The sequence below is a fragment of the Anthonomus grandis genome, chromosome 6 (assembly GCF_022605725.1).
Source record: "Anthonomus grandis grandis chromosome 6, icAntGran1.3, whole genome shotgun sequence".
Taxonomy (NCBI): domain Eukaryota; kingdom Metazoa; phylum Arthropoda; class Insecta; order Coleoptera; family Curculionidae; genus Anthonomus; species Anthonomus grandis.
The window spans coordinates 4,034,981-4,051,133 of record NC_065551.1 but is presented as its reverse complement, the minus strand read 5'-3'; the positions used below and the strand labels follow the sequence as shown (position 1 = coordinate 4,051,133).

Here is a 16,153-nt window from a genome sequence, read left to right as displayed (position 1 = left end):
AGTCACCAACAGTATGTCCTGGCATGACCACGTTGCCGAGATCGCCAGGGCAACTTCCAAAAAACTCGGAGTGCTTTTCAAAACGAAAAAACTGTATATACCAGAACAGCTGCTGACTCTTTATAAGGCTCAAATACGCCCTTCCCTCGAGTATTGCTCGCATGTATGAAGCTCTGCACCCAAGCATAGTTTAAAGCTGCTAGATTCTATACAGAAGAGAGCTATTCGTCTTATCGACAATCCAGAACTGACAAAGAGTCTGGATAGTCTGGAGCACAGGAGAAAGGTGGCTGATCTCTGTTTATTCTACCGTTATTATCACGGTAAGTGCTCCTCTGAGCTGGCAGGCCTGATTCCACCCAAGGTTGTTCCGGCAAGAAGGACGCGTCTAGGAGTTGCGGCTCATCAACATCGAGTCCACCTGCCTACCCCAAGGACGTCGCTGTATCGGGACTCATTCATCTGGAGAACATCTTCTTTGTGGAACGGGCTTCCACCTCACATATTTTCCGACGCATACAACCTACAGCGATTCAAGATAAATGCCCACAAATATCTTCGCGCCAGCACCACTCCAAGAGTGACATAGGACTTTCCTCTTGTGCTTGTGTTTATCATAAAAAAAAAATCACTGGTACCTTTTCGGTAATTGGTGCATCATTATTGGTATTATTGTTATTTTCATAAAAGATGTTGGGTGTCGCTGAATATTTCTGTTGTGAAATTTTGTTTTATTTTTCTTTTATTAAATCTATGATAAATTCTAATTCTTCCACTTGTTTTTCTAAGTGAAAAACCAATTTTTCCAGTTGATTTACCTTGATTTCATTGATCTTCTGGTCTAGTCTTGTTTTTGTGTCATTATTTTCTTATCACAACAATAAATGACGTCATGGCTATTTTCGTCGTTTTGTGCCAATTTTTCACCATTGTCTTCACAATTGCACCAACAGGTTAGTAATTTCCCAAGACTTGCACTGGATACACCTTTTGGTAACGTTTTTGTAACAATTATATCCACTTTATTTAGCTTTTTAAGCTCACTTCGTAACTCTGCTTTGTTAATCTCCGCCATCTTACCAAGCTTTTTTTTTTGTTACAACGCCGTAAAGAATTTATGATTGATTTTAAAAAATATCATAGCATCCTCAAAAAAGCCGAACATAATGAAGCTTGGCTAAAAGTAATTCGTGATTTATATCGAACGCCTTGCATAAATCCAAGATAGTTAAACAAACAGTGTTAGCCATAAATTAGTTACTCGTAAGAAAGAGTAAAAACTAAAACAATTACATACTTTTATTTATAACTGTATTAAAAATTCAATTAAGAAAAATGTATTACCATCTTAGATTTTAATAATTAATTTATAAATTGATACATTTTTAGATATAAAGACAGTCCGGGACATCCTTTACGATGTACCTTTGACGGTACCCTAAAAGACCTTTTAGTATTTACAAAACCAAAAGTCCCTAAAAAAATCTATTATCAGCAATTAAGTATTAGGGTTAATGAACTGGACAATAAGAAACAATTTAAATGCATCTATGTTGGACCTACCATGAAGGAAGAGAAGGAGTTGGTTCTGTATCCAAATAAAAATGGCACTGTGGCGGATCTGTTAGAGGAGGCCAAAAAGCAGATTGAATTCGGAGAAGACAGTACAGGGAAATTAAGGTAAATTAACGGCTATCCTTTTAAAGACTGTGACATCATAATTACCCTAAAATTCATTTGTAGGCTAACAGAAATAAATTGCAATAAATTACTTATGGGTCCCAAAGAAGATATTCCATTGGAGACACTGGCTGCAACAAAAATTTATAGGGTGGAAGAAGTACCTAAGTAAGTAATTTTACTTTTAGGGAATTATTATTTTCTATTTAAAATATTTTTGATATTTCCAGAGAAGAGTTAGTGTTAGCGGATGATGAAATGTTAGTATCGTGTGCGCACTATCATAAGGAGGTCTTCTCCACCTTTGGTATACCGTTCCTCATAAAAATTAAACAGGGAGAACCTTTTAGTAAAGTTAAAGGTAAATTAATTTCTTATGTTTGAGTTTAATTTTAAAACGGTTTTGTAAAATGTTTATTGATTGTTTTAGAACGAATTCAAAAAAAGTTGGCTGTGCCGGAGAAAGAGTGGGAAAAGTTCAAATTTGCGATAGTGTCCATGGGTAGGCCTCAAGTTATTAACGAGGACGAGTATGTAGTTAATTTAAATGATTTTAGGCTGCAACCAACGCAAGGTAAGTTGCATTTGTTTTTAAGTGTCCTTGTCTTAGTATACAGTGTGTCCAAGATAAGGATGTCTATCATAGGGATCTCGGCAGCTATAGGAGATACAAGGTTGATTAAATTAGAGAAAAGTTGCTCATTTTAGAGTCTAAGAATATGTCGTTTAAAAAGTTTTAAAATTTTGAGTAGTTCCGGAGATATTCGAGAAAAACCGAAATTTGCCGATTTCGTTTTTATTTTTTTCTGGCGTTATTTAAAGAGATATGGAAAAACAAAAGACACTTTCTCTTGGCCACTTTTTAAGCTCTAAAAAATAATATTGCGAGATTTTTCGTACGACGTTTTGTTTCGAAGAAACCATCATCAACTTAATTTTTTTATATGGCGCGTAAAAGCGTAAAAAAGTACACCCTGTATAAAATAGCATATTTTTTTACGATTACAACGATGTATGACACAATATGTTTCTACAATATTTAAATTGTAAAAAATGATTTTTTATTAAATTCCGATAGTTTTGATGTAGGCTGTGAAGTAATGACGTTGAGAAAATGTCAAAATTAAATAAAAATTAAATGTCAAAGTAGTTTTTATTATAACCATTATTTTTTATTTTTTTTATCTTAAGTGAAGTAAATAGTTTTAATTATTTGATAAATTTAGTTGACATTATGTTTTTAAACTCTGTTTTTGCGTCTTGTTGCTAGTTTTTTTTTGTTACAAAATGGATTACGCTTTTTTACCTGAGGAAAAGTTTGATATGTTGAAATGTTGTATCCTATGCTACAGCAACGCCGTTGAAGCTGGTCGTATGTATTTAAATAACTATCCAGACAGGAAACAACCTAAAACAAAAATTTTCGGACGATTGGTTTTTAATCTTAACCCATTTACGCCTACCGCCCTTTTAAAAGGATTTCAAAAGAAAACCTGTATTTTTCTGATTCAGTTGACGGTTTGAAGATGTCGCCAGTGTCACATTATATTTAGTTAACATCTTAAACAAGGTCAATCGCGATCGTTAGGATTTTGTTAATTTTTGGATCGATAGTGACGAATAAAACACGCTGTGTTTCTAGTGATTTTGCAATGAGTGACTCAAGGTAAGATATGTTAAAACTCGTTTATTTTTTCGTTCTTGTTTTGATTGTTTTTAACAAATAACATAACATACTGACCTTTTTATATATTTGTGGTTATGTTTCACACTTCTTGATCAATCTAGGAGCGTTCAATGAAACGAGTCCTTTTAAAAGGACGGTAGGATTATATACTACTATGTGGTTTTTTACAGGTATTGGAAAAAGCCACTAACCATGGCAGAAATCTTAGAGGAATTGGAGAATGACTCTACGTCGGACATTCCTACAGGCATTACAATTTTCCCACCCGAAAATGCCAACGAAAACTGCGATACCGATGAAGATTCTGGGGCTGAAGACGATGTAGTACCAAATAATTTACCCGGAGTGCAACTAAGGGCCACGGCGGAAATTGAATTTGACGTAGAAGGTGAAGACGACTGTTGAAAGGCGACCTAAACACATAAAGATGTTTGAATATACTCTCAATAAAGATTTAGAGTCTACGTTTATGCAATGGCAATCAGTTCAAACTGCACAAAGCAATCGTTCCCCTGGAAATATTTTCAAGCTGTTCTTTCATGAGAACTTGGTAGGAGAAATTGTCAATTTTACCAATATTTATGCACAGCAAAAAAACCGCCCCGGTAACGTTACTGCAGACGAGATGTACTGCTTCATAGGGGTGTTACTTGTCAGTGGATATACAGGGTGGCCAAATAAGAATGCGAGGTACTGTATCTGGGAAACTATTCATCGTAGAAGCTTGCGATAAAAAAATTTATTACTAAAATGGCCAAGAGAATGACCTGGAAAATATTTTCAAGTTTCTAAAATGGCCGCTAGGGGGCGCAACTGCAATCTTGAATCTAGAAAACTGATGTTTCTGTAAATTTTGCTGAATTAATCTAACAAAAAAATAGCTGATTATTAAAGTAGAGACTAATCCGAATCTTTTTTAATTGAATAGTTTTGCTGTATCTCTAAAAATAAAGTGGTGGGGGGTGTTCAAAAGTTGGCTTAAAACACACCCTGTATACTAAAAACGCCTTAGCCGATTTTATTAAACTTGGGCTAGTTGAAAAGAGCTATTATTAAGCTACGAATATTATTATATTTCATGTTTTTTTAGTTTTACATCTCGCCGCTAGAGGGCTTTTTTCGGCTTTCTGACACAAATGACTAATTTTCTCAAAAAACTTAAATGCAATGGTATAAATTTTTTTATACAAAAAAATAGTTTAATGACGCCTAAATATGCTTGCGAAAACCGCATCTTAATATCTTTATCCTAACCTAAAATTTAGGCCAAAGAAAATTTTTTACGATTTTAAAAAGAAAGGGTTTTAATGCCCCCGTAAATGCTCGAAATGCTGACCATCACGCTCTATGCATTGCTGAAGCCTCTCATGGGTAGATAGAACTGCAGCTTCAATTTCGGCTCTCGGTATGGTATGTATTGCATTACCAATGCGGTTTTTCATATCTTCTCTAGTCGTAGGCTGAGTCTGAAATACAATGTCCTTTAACCGCCCCTATAAATAGAAATCAAGACAGGTTAAGTCTGGGGATCGCGGAGGCCATGGAAACAGGCTTCCTCTTCCAATCCACCGCTGTTGAAAAATGTTATTAATATGCTCTCGCACATTCCTAGCAAAATGTGCTGGACAACCATCCAACTGCAAAAACAAATTTTGCCGGACTTCCAGTGGCACATCTTCCAGCAACAACGGTAATTGATTTACCAAAAAGTCGAAAAAAACATTGCCATTTAGAGATTGCTCAAAAAAATATGGTCCAATAATGTTGCCTCCAAGTATACCACACCACACATTTAAACTCCAGCGCCCTTGGTGCTGAACTTCACGCAACCAATGCGGATTTTCTGCAGACCAATAATGCATGTTATGCAGGTTGACTCTACTACCGTCACTATTAAATGTGGCTTCATCGGTCCAAAGAATTTTAAATAAAAAATCTCTGTCCTCGCGCATCATGCCTAATATCCAATGGCAATAGTCCAACCTACGGTCAAAGTCTGCTTCTTCCAATGCCTGATGTAAATTAACATGATATGGGTGCATTCTATAAATATATAAAAAAAAAAGCTGAACTTAAATAAATCCATATATGGCGATGGCTATTAGAATTTACCTATTGTCCTTCAAAATATTTTGAATCGTTGTTCTTGATATGCCTAATTCAAGGGATAATGCTCTTGTGCTAATATGAGGATTTCCTTCAATATATCCCAGTACGCTGTTAATATTGTCCACATTTCTTCTAATTCTTGGCCGTTGAATCCTAGGCCGAAAACTACCATTGGCTCGTAAGTTCGCCACTAATCGGGGAAAAAATCTAATATCGCAAGGACTTCGATTTGGATATCGAGCAGCATAAACTCTTTTTGCTACTGCAGCATTTTGAAGACATTCAAAATAAACCGCAAGCATATCAACAGCTTCATCGTTCGTAAAACGCATTTTGCAAAAACAAAAAATGCTCAAGTAACGTAAAACTTTTGACAACTTACTATTGACAATTTGAGGAATGTTTATAATTTAAGTAGACATTTGTTTTGTTGCATTCCATGGCCTGCTTTCTAATAATTATTTTTTTCGTATTAGATCCATAGTGAATATATAACATAAAATAGGTCTGATTTTTGATATAAGCATTATTAATACTTACCTTTTAGTGATATTAGGTAATATTTTCAAAAATGGTAAATTTTGTTTTCGAAAGTAGTGAATTTTAAAAAATTCCAAAATAATTAGTATAAAAAAATTAAAATTTAAGGGTATAAAATATTCTTTGGCCTATATTTTAGGTTAGGAACAAGATATCGATTCGCAAGATTATTTAGACATCATTTAGCTATTTTTCTATGAAAAAAAATCATATCAACGCATTTAAGTTTTTTGAGAAAATTAGTCATTTGTGTCAGAAATCCGAAAAAAGCCCTCTAGCGGCGAGATGTAAAACTAAAAAAACATGAAATATAATAATATTCGTAGCTTAATAATAGCTCTTTTCAACTAGCCCAAGTTTGATAAAATCGGCTAAGGCGTTTTTAGTATACAGGGTGTGTTTTAAGCCATTTTTTGAAAACACCCCCCACCACTTTATTTTTAGAGATACAGCAAAACTATTCAAATAAAAAAGGTTCGGATTAGTCTCTACTTTAATAATCAGCTACTTTTTTGTTAGGTTAATTCAGCAAAATTTACAGAAACATCAGTTTTCTAGATTCAAGATTGCAGTTGCGCCCCCTAGCGGCCATTTTAGAAACTTGAAAATATTTTCCAGGTCATTCTCTTGGCCATTTTAGTAATAAATTTTTTTATCGCAAGCTTCTACGATGAATAGTTTCCCAGATACAGTACCTCGCATTCTTATTTGGCCACCCTGTACAACTGTTCCAAGGCGACATATGTATTGTCAAAATTGCAACGATACCTAGAATAAACTTATATTAGCCGCTATTTCCAGAGATAGATTTCAATTCATAATGAGTAATCTTCATTGCAGTGATAATACTTCTCTTCATAAAGAAGACAAGTACTCTAAAATGCGTCTTCTTTTCAAGACCCTAAATAAAAAATTTTTCGATTATGCCCCAGTTGAAGAGAATCGCAGCCTTGATGAGGCCATGATACCGTACTTTGGGAGACATAGCGGTAAGCAATTTATTCGAGGCAAGCCTATAAGGTGGGGGTATAAATTTTGGGTAGGTACCCTACGCCTTGGATACATTGTTTATTTTGATCCCTACCAAGGTGCGTCGACAACAATTCCGGACAAATATAAACACCTGGGTTTGGGAGCGTCAGTTGTTCTCCCATATGCAGATGTTTTACAGAAAATGCTTTACCAGCCCTTTCACATATTTTTTGACAATTTTTTCACATCTTTGTCACTTCTAAAGGAGCTAAAATTAAGGAACATCAAGGCAACTGGTATTAACGTAAAAACCGGATCCCACAATCTCCATTTAACAATGCGGCAGATCTGAAGAAAAAGACACGTGATACATTTGAATGGGGTGTTGCCGATAATGAAAACGCATTATGCAAATGGAATGACAACAGCGTTGTTACCTTAGCCACCAATGCATGTTCAGTTTTGCCAGTAAATAAGGTCAAACGATTTTCACAGGCTGAAAAAAAGCATGTTTATATAGATCAGCCTCAATTGATCAGGGCATACAACGAAAATATGGGAGGTGTAGACCGTAGTGACCAAAACATAAGCCAATAAAGAGTTTCAGTACGAGGTAAAAAGTGGTATTTTCCGTTATTTGCCCACTGTGTAGACATGGCCTCACAAAACTCGTGGCAACTCCATAGGAATAATGGTGGTACTCTTGACCAACTTCAGTTTAGAAGGGACCTAGGGACACAGCTGCTCGAAACGTACAGGAAAACAACTAAGAGAGGACCTTCGAAATTGCCAAAAACTGCATTTCAATTCTCACGTTACTATAGACTAGATCATTTAGTTACATATCACGAGAGTCAGCGGAAATGTGCTGTGTGCCACAAAAAAGCAAATTTTGTGTGCCAAAAATGTGAAGTTGGTCTTCACCCAAAAAACTGTTTTGTGGACTATCATACAAATTAGTTTTTAAGTTTTAAGTATTTTGCTAAGCATTTTGTAAGATATATAAACATATTTTTAAGTACTTACTTATTTTTCTAATAGTAGCCCTTTATCCTACCGTCCTTTTAAAAGGACCGCCGTTTTTTCCAAAACTGGAAATTGAAAAAAAAAATCATGATTTTTTCTCGACTTATGGGACCTTCTATTGACCGTTTTTAAGAAAAAAATATACAAATTCGGAAAAATATAGTTTCAGGGTCAAATGGGTTAAGCAGTATGGTGCGTTTAAGAAGCCAGTATTGTCAAGAAATAAGCCCTGCAATGAAGAAAACGAAAATAATGTGGTATTAGCTGTGACTGAAAATCCGGAAATATCTGTTAGAAACATTGAAAATACCACTGGAATACCACAATTTACTGCCCATTTCATTTTGAAAAAACATAAATACCACCCGTTTAAATTCAGAATCTGTCAAGGCCTCAGACCTGGTGACGAAAAAAGGCGCAGAACATTTTGTGAATGGTACACCAGGAAGTGTCAGGAGGATGAAACATTTCCCCATAGGATTATCTGGTCCGACGAGAGCATGGTTACAAATAATGGAATTTTTAACCGGAAGACCACCCATTATTGGTCAAGAGATAGTCCCCGAGTACACCGAATGGCTAGACATCAGCACCGTTTCGGTTTTAATATGTGAGTTGCCATTTTTGGATTTGAACAGATTTAATAGGCTCCTTTTTTTACAACAATTCCCTTACCTCGGAGCGGTATCGCAACTTATTGGAACGCGATTTGGAAGAATCCTTGGACAACTTACCGCTTGCCAGGGTTAGAAACTGTTGGTTTCAGCAGGATGGTGCGCCCACATACAATGCACTAATCGTGCGAGAGTATCTATCGAACAGATTTTCGGAAAAATGGATAGGAATACATTCAACAGTTCCGTGCCCTCCTCGTTCCCCAGACATACACTATCGGACAAAAGTAGAGCAACACTAGAAATATTTGCAAATACCGATTTTAAAATTATAAATGCATGATAATGTATACAAATCCACTGAGTTTTAAAACTACAAAGTAGGCTATGATTATCAATCAACAAAAATTTTCGCAATCAAAACAAATGATTTTATTTTGACGTTTAAGCTTAAATGCTTCATAGTAACGCGTCAAAAGTAAAGCAACATTCAAATACTTTTTTGTTCAAAAGAAGGGTTTTAGCAAAAGTAAAGGGATAAAATAATTGTGTAAGGTGATTTTTATGTTTTTTTGAACATTTCTGTGTAAGATTAATCATGCCGAGAGGAATTCTAATTTCAAAAGACTTGAAGAGTTGTGAATGGATTCATGGAAGGTAACAAACAAGCCGATATTTCAAGACAGTTTGAGTTACCCCTAGTTGAGGTACACTGTGTCCAAAATAATATCATCGTATAATGAGAGAGGACATTTAGAGAAGTTGCCAAAATCGGGAAGGCCAAGGAAAACATCAGTAATGACTGACAGACGCATCAAAACGATTTCCCAAAATGATCCTTGGAAGTCCGCACCTCGAATTATTGCCGAAATTCCAGAAATTACGGTTGGTATACGAACAGTACAAAGAAGGTTAGTAGACGCAAAGTTATTTAGTAGACGCAAAGTTATTTAGTAGACGTCTAGCTAAAAAGCCGTTAGTTTCAATAAGAAATAGAGCAGCAAGGTTGGCATTTGCACGCCGGCATTTAAACTGGATCGTCAATGACTGCAAAAAAGTTCTATTCAGTGATGAAACGCGCTACAAAATATTCAATTCTGATGGAATGAGGCGTGTGAGGCGACCAATCAATACAAGGTTTAATCATAAATACGTAACACCTACAATTAAGCATGGTAAAGGTAGTGTATTTTTATGGGGTTGTTTTTCATGGAATGGGGTAGGCCCTATGCACTTTATTAATGATACGATGGACCGATTTGTTTATAGGGATATCATGCAGAATGTTATGCTTCCCTATGCAGAATGGGAAATGCCATTGCGTTTTATTTTTCAACAGGACAACGATCCAAAACATTCTTCACAAGTTGTTCAACAGTGGGTTCGGGAAAATAATGTTCGTGTTTTACAGTGGCCAGCACAATCCCCAGATTTTAACCCCATTGAGAATCTCTGGGAAGAAGTAGAACGTCGTATTCGTACCCAAATGTTTCCAAATAAACAATCCTTAATAAATAAAATTAGTGAAGTTTAGACAAGTCTTCCCGAAAATGTCATTCAGAAGTTGATTGCTTCAATGCCGCGCCGTTGTCAGCAAGTAATTAATAATAATGGATATTCTATCAATTACTAATGTATTACTTTTAATTGTTTTTGTTGTTAAATGTGTTAAATATTTTTCATGACTTTTTTTTTTAATATTTTTTGTTAAACTAAAGTAAAATAAAATACTGTTAAATACAATTTGTTGCTCTACTTTTGTCCGATAGTGTAACTTCGCTCGATTTTTTTGGTCTGGGGCTATTGCAAAAATTATGTTTACAGTCGTGTTAGTATTTCAAAATATGAATAATAGCAGCCTACTACACCATACTCAGCGTCATCATTTTACCGCCTACTACATCAAAACCATCGGAATTTAATAAAAATCCAATTTTTAACATTTAAATATTCTAGGAACATATTGTGTCATACATCGTTATAATCGTAATGCTATTTTATACAGGGTGTACTTTTTTTACGCGCCATATAAAAAAATTAAGTTGATGGTGTCTTCGAAACGAAACGTCGTACGAAAAATCTCGCCACGTTATTTTTTAGAGCTTAAAAAGAGGCCATGAGAAAGTGTCTTTTGTTTTTCCATATCTCTTTAAATAACGTCAGAAAAAAATAAAAACGAAATCGGCAAATTTCGGTTTTTCTCGAATATCTCCGGAACTACTCAAAATTTGAGAACTTTTTAAACGGCCTATTGTTAGGCTTTAACATGCGCAAAAAAAATGTAGGTTTTAAATTTTAATATTGCCGATGTTTCCTTCTATATTAGGCCATCCTCAGAGCGATTAAAAGTAAAAGTCTATTGTCCGTAAGCATTACACGTACAAACATAAAAAAAAAATTATTAAAAACTATGTCTTTTTGATTCTTAAACAGAAATCGAACCAACAAAAATTATACGCGTAATATTTATGACGAAACGTCGGCAATATGAAAATTTAAAACCCTACTCTTATTTAACCTCACATACAATTAACTCATCAAGAATCATCATTATGAAATTATCATATAGGAATGCTTACATACACCTTAATAAATCATTTCCAATATTTTTAATAATACATAAGAATTGTTAACGAGATAATATTAGCAGTTTTGTTTTGTTCAGAAAATAATAATAATAAACAAAAATAAAGGAAATAATAATATACAATTTGAAACGTTGGCGAGAAACAAATAGTTTTCTTTGACCAATACACCCACAAAATACCATTTCCAATACAAAATCTGTGGTCACAAATTCACAAGAATAAACAAAAAATTGAAAATCATCCATACAGGATACAGACTCGAATTATATACACTCTTCTTTGAAGCGTACCCAGAACTGTCAAAAACTAGCACAACAACGTTTAATGGTTCAGAAGAGAGTAATCCTGAAGAATAATAGAGTTGGAATTAAACGTTTATGACGACGGTACCTTGATATGAAGTTATGACAATATCGGTATTTACTTGTGAAAAGATCGGCTTAAATCGCCTTTTTCCCATGGTGTCGCAAAAACGGCACAAGTTACACTATGTCCGAAACATCTAGGGAATTTTAAATCACTAAATGTTTAATAAATAAGTGGAGAGAGACTGCAGGATTTTTATGTTACCTCAAACAAAGTTGTTGCTTACTAATTCTAGCCTTTTAATGTTCTAAGAATATATCCATATACTTGCTAGATTAGAGCTCACGAAATATTGAAAACACCATCCCAATTCTTGTAACGAACGAGTTACAATAAATAGATAAGAAGGAGAAAGAGGAGTGATAGATATCGAAGCACTACATACAAAACGAGATACAGCAACTTCGAAAATTCTTCCTTTGTAAATAAACATCCTTTCACCATCCATTGAATATGTATACCCCATCACAAATTGCAACAGATACAACAATGGTACAGATAAAACAATAAATACAATGCAATAGACTAGATATTGTTTGCCAGCACAAAAAAAAATAATTCAGCTATCTTATACATATGCAATATCTAACGATCCCAACATTAAAACCAAACATAATGAAAAAGTAGCAAAGTATATGGAATTAGCACCAAGTTTAGAGACTTGGGAAATAGAAAAAAATAATGATTAAACCACTCAGTATTTCAACGACCTACATATCTTCAATACCGATCTTAAACAACTTGATCTCAATCAAAAGATCCATACAAACATACAAAAGTCTGCTATCCTTAAAACATGCAATATAGTATAGTCGGCTCGTTTTACCCTAACACATAACGGATTATCTCGGGGTATAAGTGGACCGGTTAAACAATGAATTCCTTATCGCCGTATTATTCACTATTTCATTGAGTACCGCTTTGGACGACTGTTACCAGCGGTTTAAAAACATTTTTGGTTTTTAATGTAATATTGGCTATTATTTTAAAGGGTACTAATATTTTTTTTTTAAGGAAATGCTTTTTTATACTTAAATAATTTGTTTTAATAATATTATTTATTATGATGTAATAAGGTAAAATAGGGTTAAAAAGGATTATACATTTTGGGAAATGTACAAAACCCAAATATAGTGCGGAAAAAATAGGTTAAAAGGATTATGTATCTGAAAGGTGATAATTTGCCTGATTGGACAAATAAATTCTTTGGTGGTCTATACTTATATTCTATTCCTTTTGGTATTTTGAAGTTATATCATCAGGCTATTAATTAAATTTACTTAATTTTTTAATTAATTTTTGAATTGTGGATTCGCAAGAAGACAAATATATTGCTAAATATTGGTTTCTATCTTCGGGTGAACGTCGTTTAGTTTTAAAAGTACAAAATTATTTTAAAGAAGAAAAAAATTGCATGGAGCTATTGACATCTGTTTTGGCAGTAAAGAAGCGGACATGTGATGCATGCCAGACCTCAAGAAGCACTTTACATAAGATTGGCAATATGGACGAACAAGAACTGGACAAACCAAATAAAAGAATCTGTCGGCATCTAAAAAGTCTGAATCTACCCTTTAAACAATTAAGAGCGAAATTAGAACCATTATTTCTAACATGTATAAAAGTAAATAACACGTGACGATGGCTGCCATACTACAGATAATAAAGGACAAAGAACTTTGCGACATTAGTTTAAATAATTTGGCAAAAGTTCTAAAGAGTTTGGGATTTCGTTACAAAAAAGACGAAAAAATCGGACAGTACTGTGTGAACTTTCACATGTAGCGAAAAAAAGATGATGGAATTTTCTGAGAAAATATCTAAAAAATAAAAACTCGGAAGATCCCAAACAATTTGTGTTTCTAGACGAAACTTGGATTTTTGCCAAGGCAACTCGTCAAAATCATCATGGCAAGAGGGTAACATGCAGTGCTATCCCAGCAGCAGTTCTAGTTATGGAAAAAGGTATATTGTGCTACATGCAGGAAATGACGAGGGCTTTATCTCCGACGCTAGTTTGATTTTCTCTTCGACGAAAAAAATAGACGACTACCACGGAAATATAGATGCCGATATTTTCAAACATTGGTTTAAAGAAAAACGCCTCAAACGGTTGGAAAATCCTTCTATTATAGTCTTGGACGACCCCTAATTATCCGCCCAGACGGCTATTCGAGTAGTAATGAATCTAAATATTCCGATACTGGCATATCTTCAGATTCATACAAAACTTAATTTAATGTATTTAATTTCAGACTAAACTTGCTTTAATGTTATATAATTTATTAGTGTTTATATTTTTGCTCCTCTGTTTATATTTTTTTAACGTTTTTTTTTTAAACATCATAAATCTTTTTAGGTTTTTTTTTTATTATTTTAGTAGAAAATAAAATATTATTACTTACACCCATAGAAATTAATACTAAAACATATCAAAGTAAAAAAATATCTTATAAAAATATAAATTAAAAAATTGTTTGAGTTTGAGCTGGTTTCTTAACCGGGGAACTTTTATTACTTATGTGTTAGGGTAAAGCGTGCCGACTATCCGATAATTCCTCCATTCGAGTAATAGACGCCATCGGGAAAAGTATTTTAACCGAGTTGCCCCCATCAACCTTAGTACATATGTATAAATAAAAATTGACAATTTATAAATTAAATGTCAAATAAATGTCTCACCCAATTTCAATAAATTTATTTAAATTGGGTTAACATGACGCCAGGCTTTTCTTCTTCGCCCTATTCAGAAATACCACTACAGGGTAAGTAAGACACGTAGTGACGCACTCTTTCACCGAATGACTTCTTTTTGTGGGGTCATTTAAAAAGTCATTTATAAAATTGTAAAATTTGAGAATCTAAATTAGTTACAAAACGCTATTTCGTTAGAATGTAATAAAATTTCCCAATATCAACTTAGTAACGTTAGAAATGATTTTTATGATCGGTTAGGATATTGTTTAGCTGTTAAGCTAAACAATAGTATAACTGGGGGATTGTTTGAACATTTGATTAATTGATGTTTTTATGTAATTCTCTATTATTTTTAAAAAAGTTATTGTATTTTATTTTATTTTATTTTTCCACTATCTATTTTCTATCTTCTGAGTTAAACATTTACAATTATTTATTGCAATGTCTTTGGACCCGAATTTACTAACAATAGGTTTAATGGTTGAAACGATAGGTTTGATGGGAAAATAAATTCGAAATATTTTAGATACTGCTATTGGTTTAACTTCATCGTTATATTAAATAAAAGTTAAGATAAAAAAGTAATGTTAACGTGTCTTAATTTGAATGTATGGTTGTAAGATTGATAAAACGAAAAAAAAAACATTTCTTGTATTCGGCTGTACGTCAGATTTGACAAAGCCTTATAACAAATTGTTTGCTGGTGGTTGGTGTCTGGTTTTACCTGAACCAAAAGTTTGGTAATTTTGCAATAACATTTAATTAAAGATTTCAAGATTCGCTTATTAATATTTTTTGAAAATTTGCACGAGGGTTTGCCAGATTGGTCTCTTCAAAAAGTTATATTACATTTTTTCTGTAAAATGTACAGGGAAGCCAATAATTGACCCCCTTAAAATTTACATGGGACTTCCTATGTTCCGCTCGGCGACGTACCACCCGGTATATTTTTAAATCTTTTTTTTAATCCCTGAGCACCTAGTCTATTGCCCGTTTTCGGCTTATCATTGATTTTTGGGCCACGCTGTATAATAAGACTTCATCTCTCAGTTGGACATATTTTAACCTAAGATATTCTTTGTTTCAGTTGGCAATCCGCGACCGTGGTTGGGTTTAGAGCACGTTAACAAGGCACCGAAGCGGACAAGGTTTAACTATTTGGAAAAGGCGATCAAAATATACAACTGATATTAAACTGCCTGATATTTCGTAATCAGATCCACCCAGGCAGCACCCATCTTTATTCGGAAGTGTGAACCTATTTATATCGTAAATAATACCTTTATATTCATTTCTTTTATTGTCAAATAGTGGCGATATTGCGGCAAAAATTGGCTCGACGGTGCTATTTTTGACAAGTTCCCCATGTAATGTAAAAAAAAATGTTATAATTATTGTAGTATGCGATAGTATACGGGAACGATTGCGTTATGTATATTTTGCGTTATTGTAAGTTATTTGTGTATAAAATATCTAGGAAAGACGGTATTTGTATTTTATTTTTGGTTGTTAAAAGAGCGCAACGATATCGGAGCTAATTTGGCCTCAGAATAGACAGAAAACGGATGGTTACACTCACTTTGTATGTATATAGTAAAGTTTTTCAGGCCAGAATTTTATGGTCTAATATATTTATGGAAATTGAGAATAATTTGTTGAACTTAATTTTTTTGTATAATGTTTATGGTTCATTTGTATTGATCCGTATAGCACCGGACGTAAGTTCGTAATATGTAATTAATGAAGATCTTCCTCACATCATTAATATATTAAAATATTTAATTTTACACATTTTTTTCTATTATGATTTAGTCTGTACTATTAATTAAATGTTTATTGGGGCGTTTACTTTTTGATTGGGATTAACTAAAAAA

General features: G+C 33.8%; 2 protein-coding genes across 6 annotated transcripts in view; both read left to right on the top strand.

Moving 5' to 3' along the window:
- The window catches only part of LOC126737849 (ubiquitin carboxyl-terminal hydrolase 7), a 156,050-nt gene extending 139,984 nt beyond the window's left edge, over window positions 1-16,066 (top strand). For all 5 annotated transcript variants that reach the window (XM_050442917.1, XM_050442914.1, XM_050442913.1 and 2 more), the window contains exons 16-20: window positions 1,390-1,680; window positions 1,744-1,848; window positions 1,911-2,041; window positions 2,111-2,254; window positions 15,367-16,066. In XM_050442917.1, the coding sequence (XP_050298874.1) occupies window positions 1,390-1,680; window positions 1,744-1,848; window positions 1,911-2,041; window positions 2,111-2,254; window positions 15,367-15,467 (772 nt within the window). In that variant the 3' untranslated portion in view covers window positions 15,468-16,066. The remainder of the gene's footprint in view (window positions 1-1,389; window positions 1,681-1,743; window positions 1,849-1,910; window positions 2,042-2,110; window positions 2,255-15,366) is intronic.
- The window catches only part of LOC126737850 (zinc finger CCHC domain-containing protein 10-like), a 621,641-nt gene that overhangs the window by 387,417 nt on the left and 218,071 nt on the right, over window positions 1-16,153 (top strand). The window lies entirely within an intron of this gene.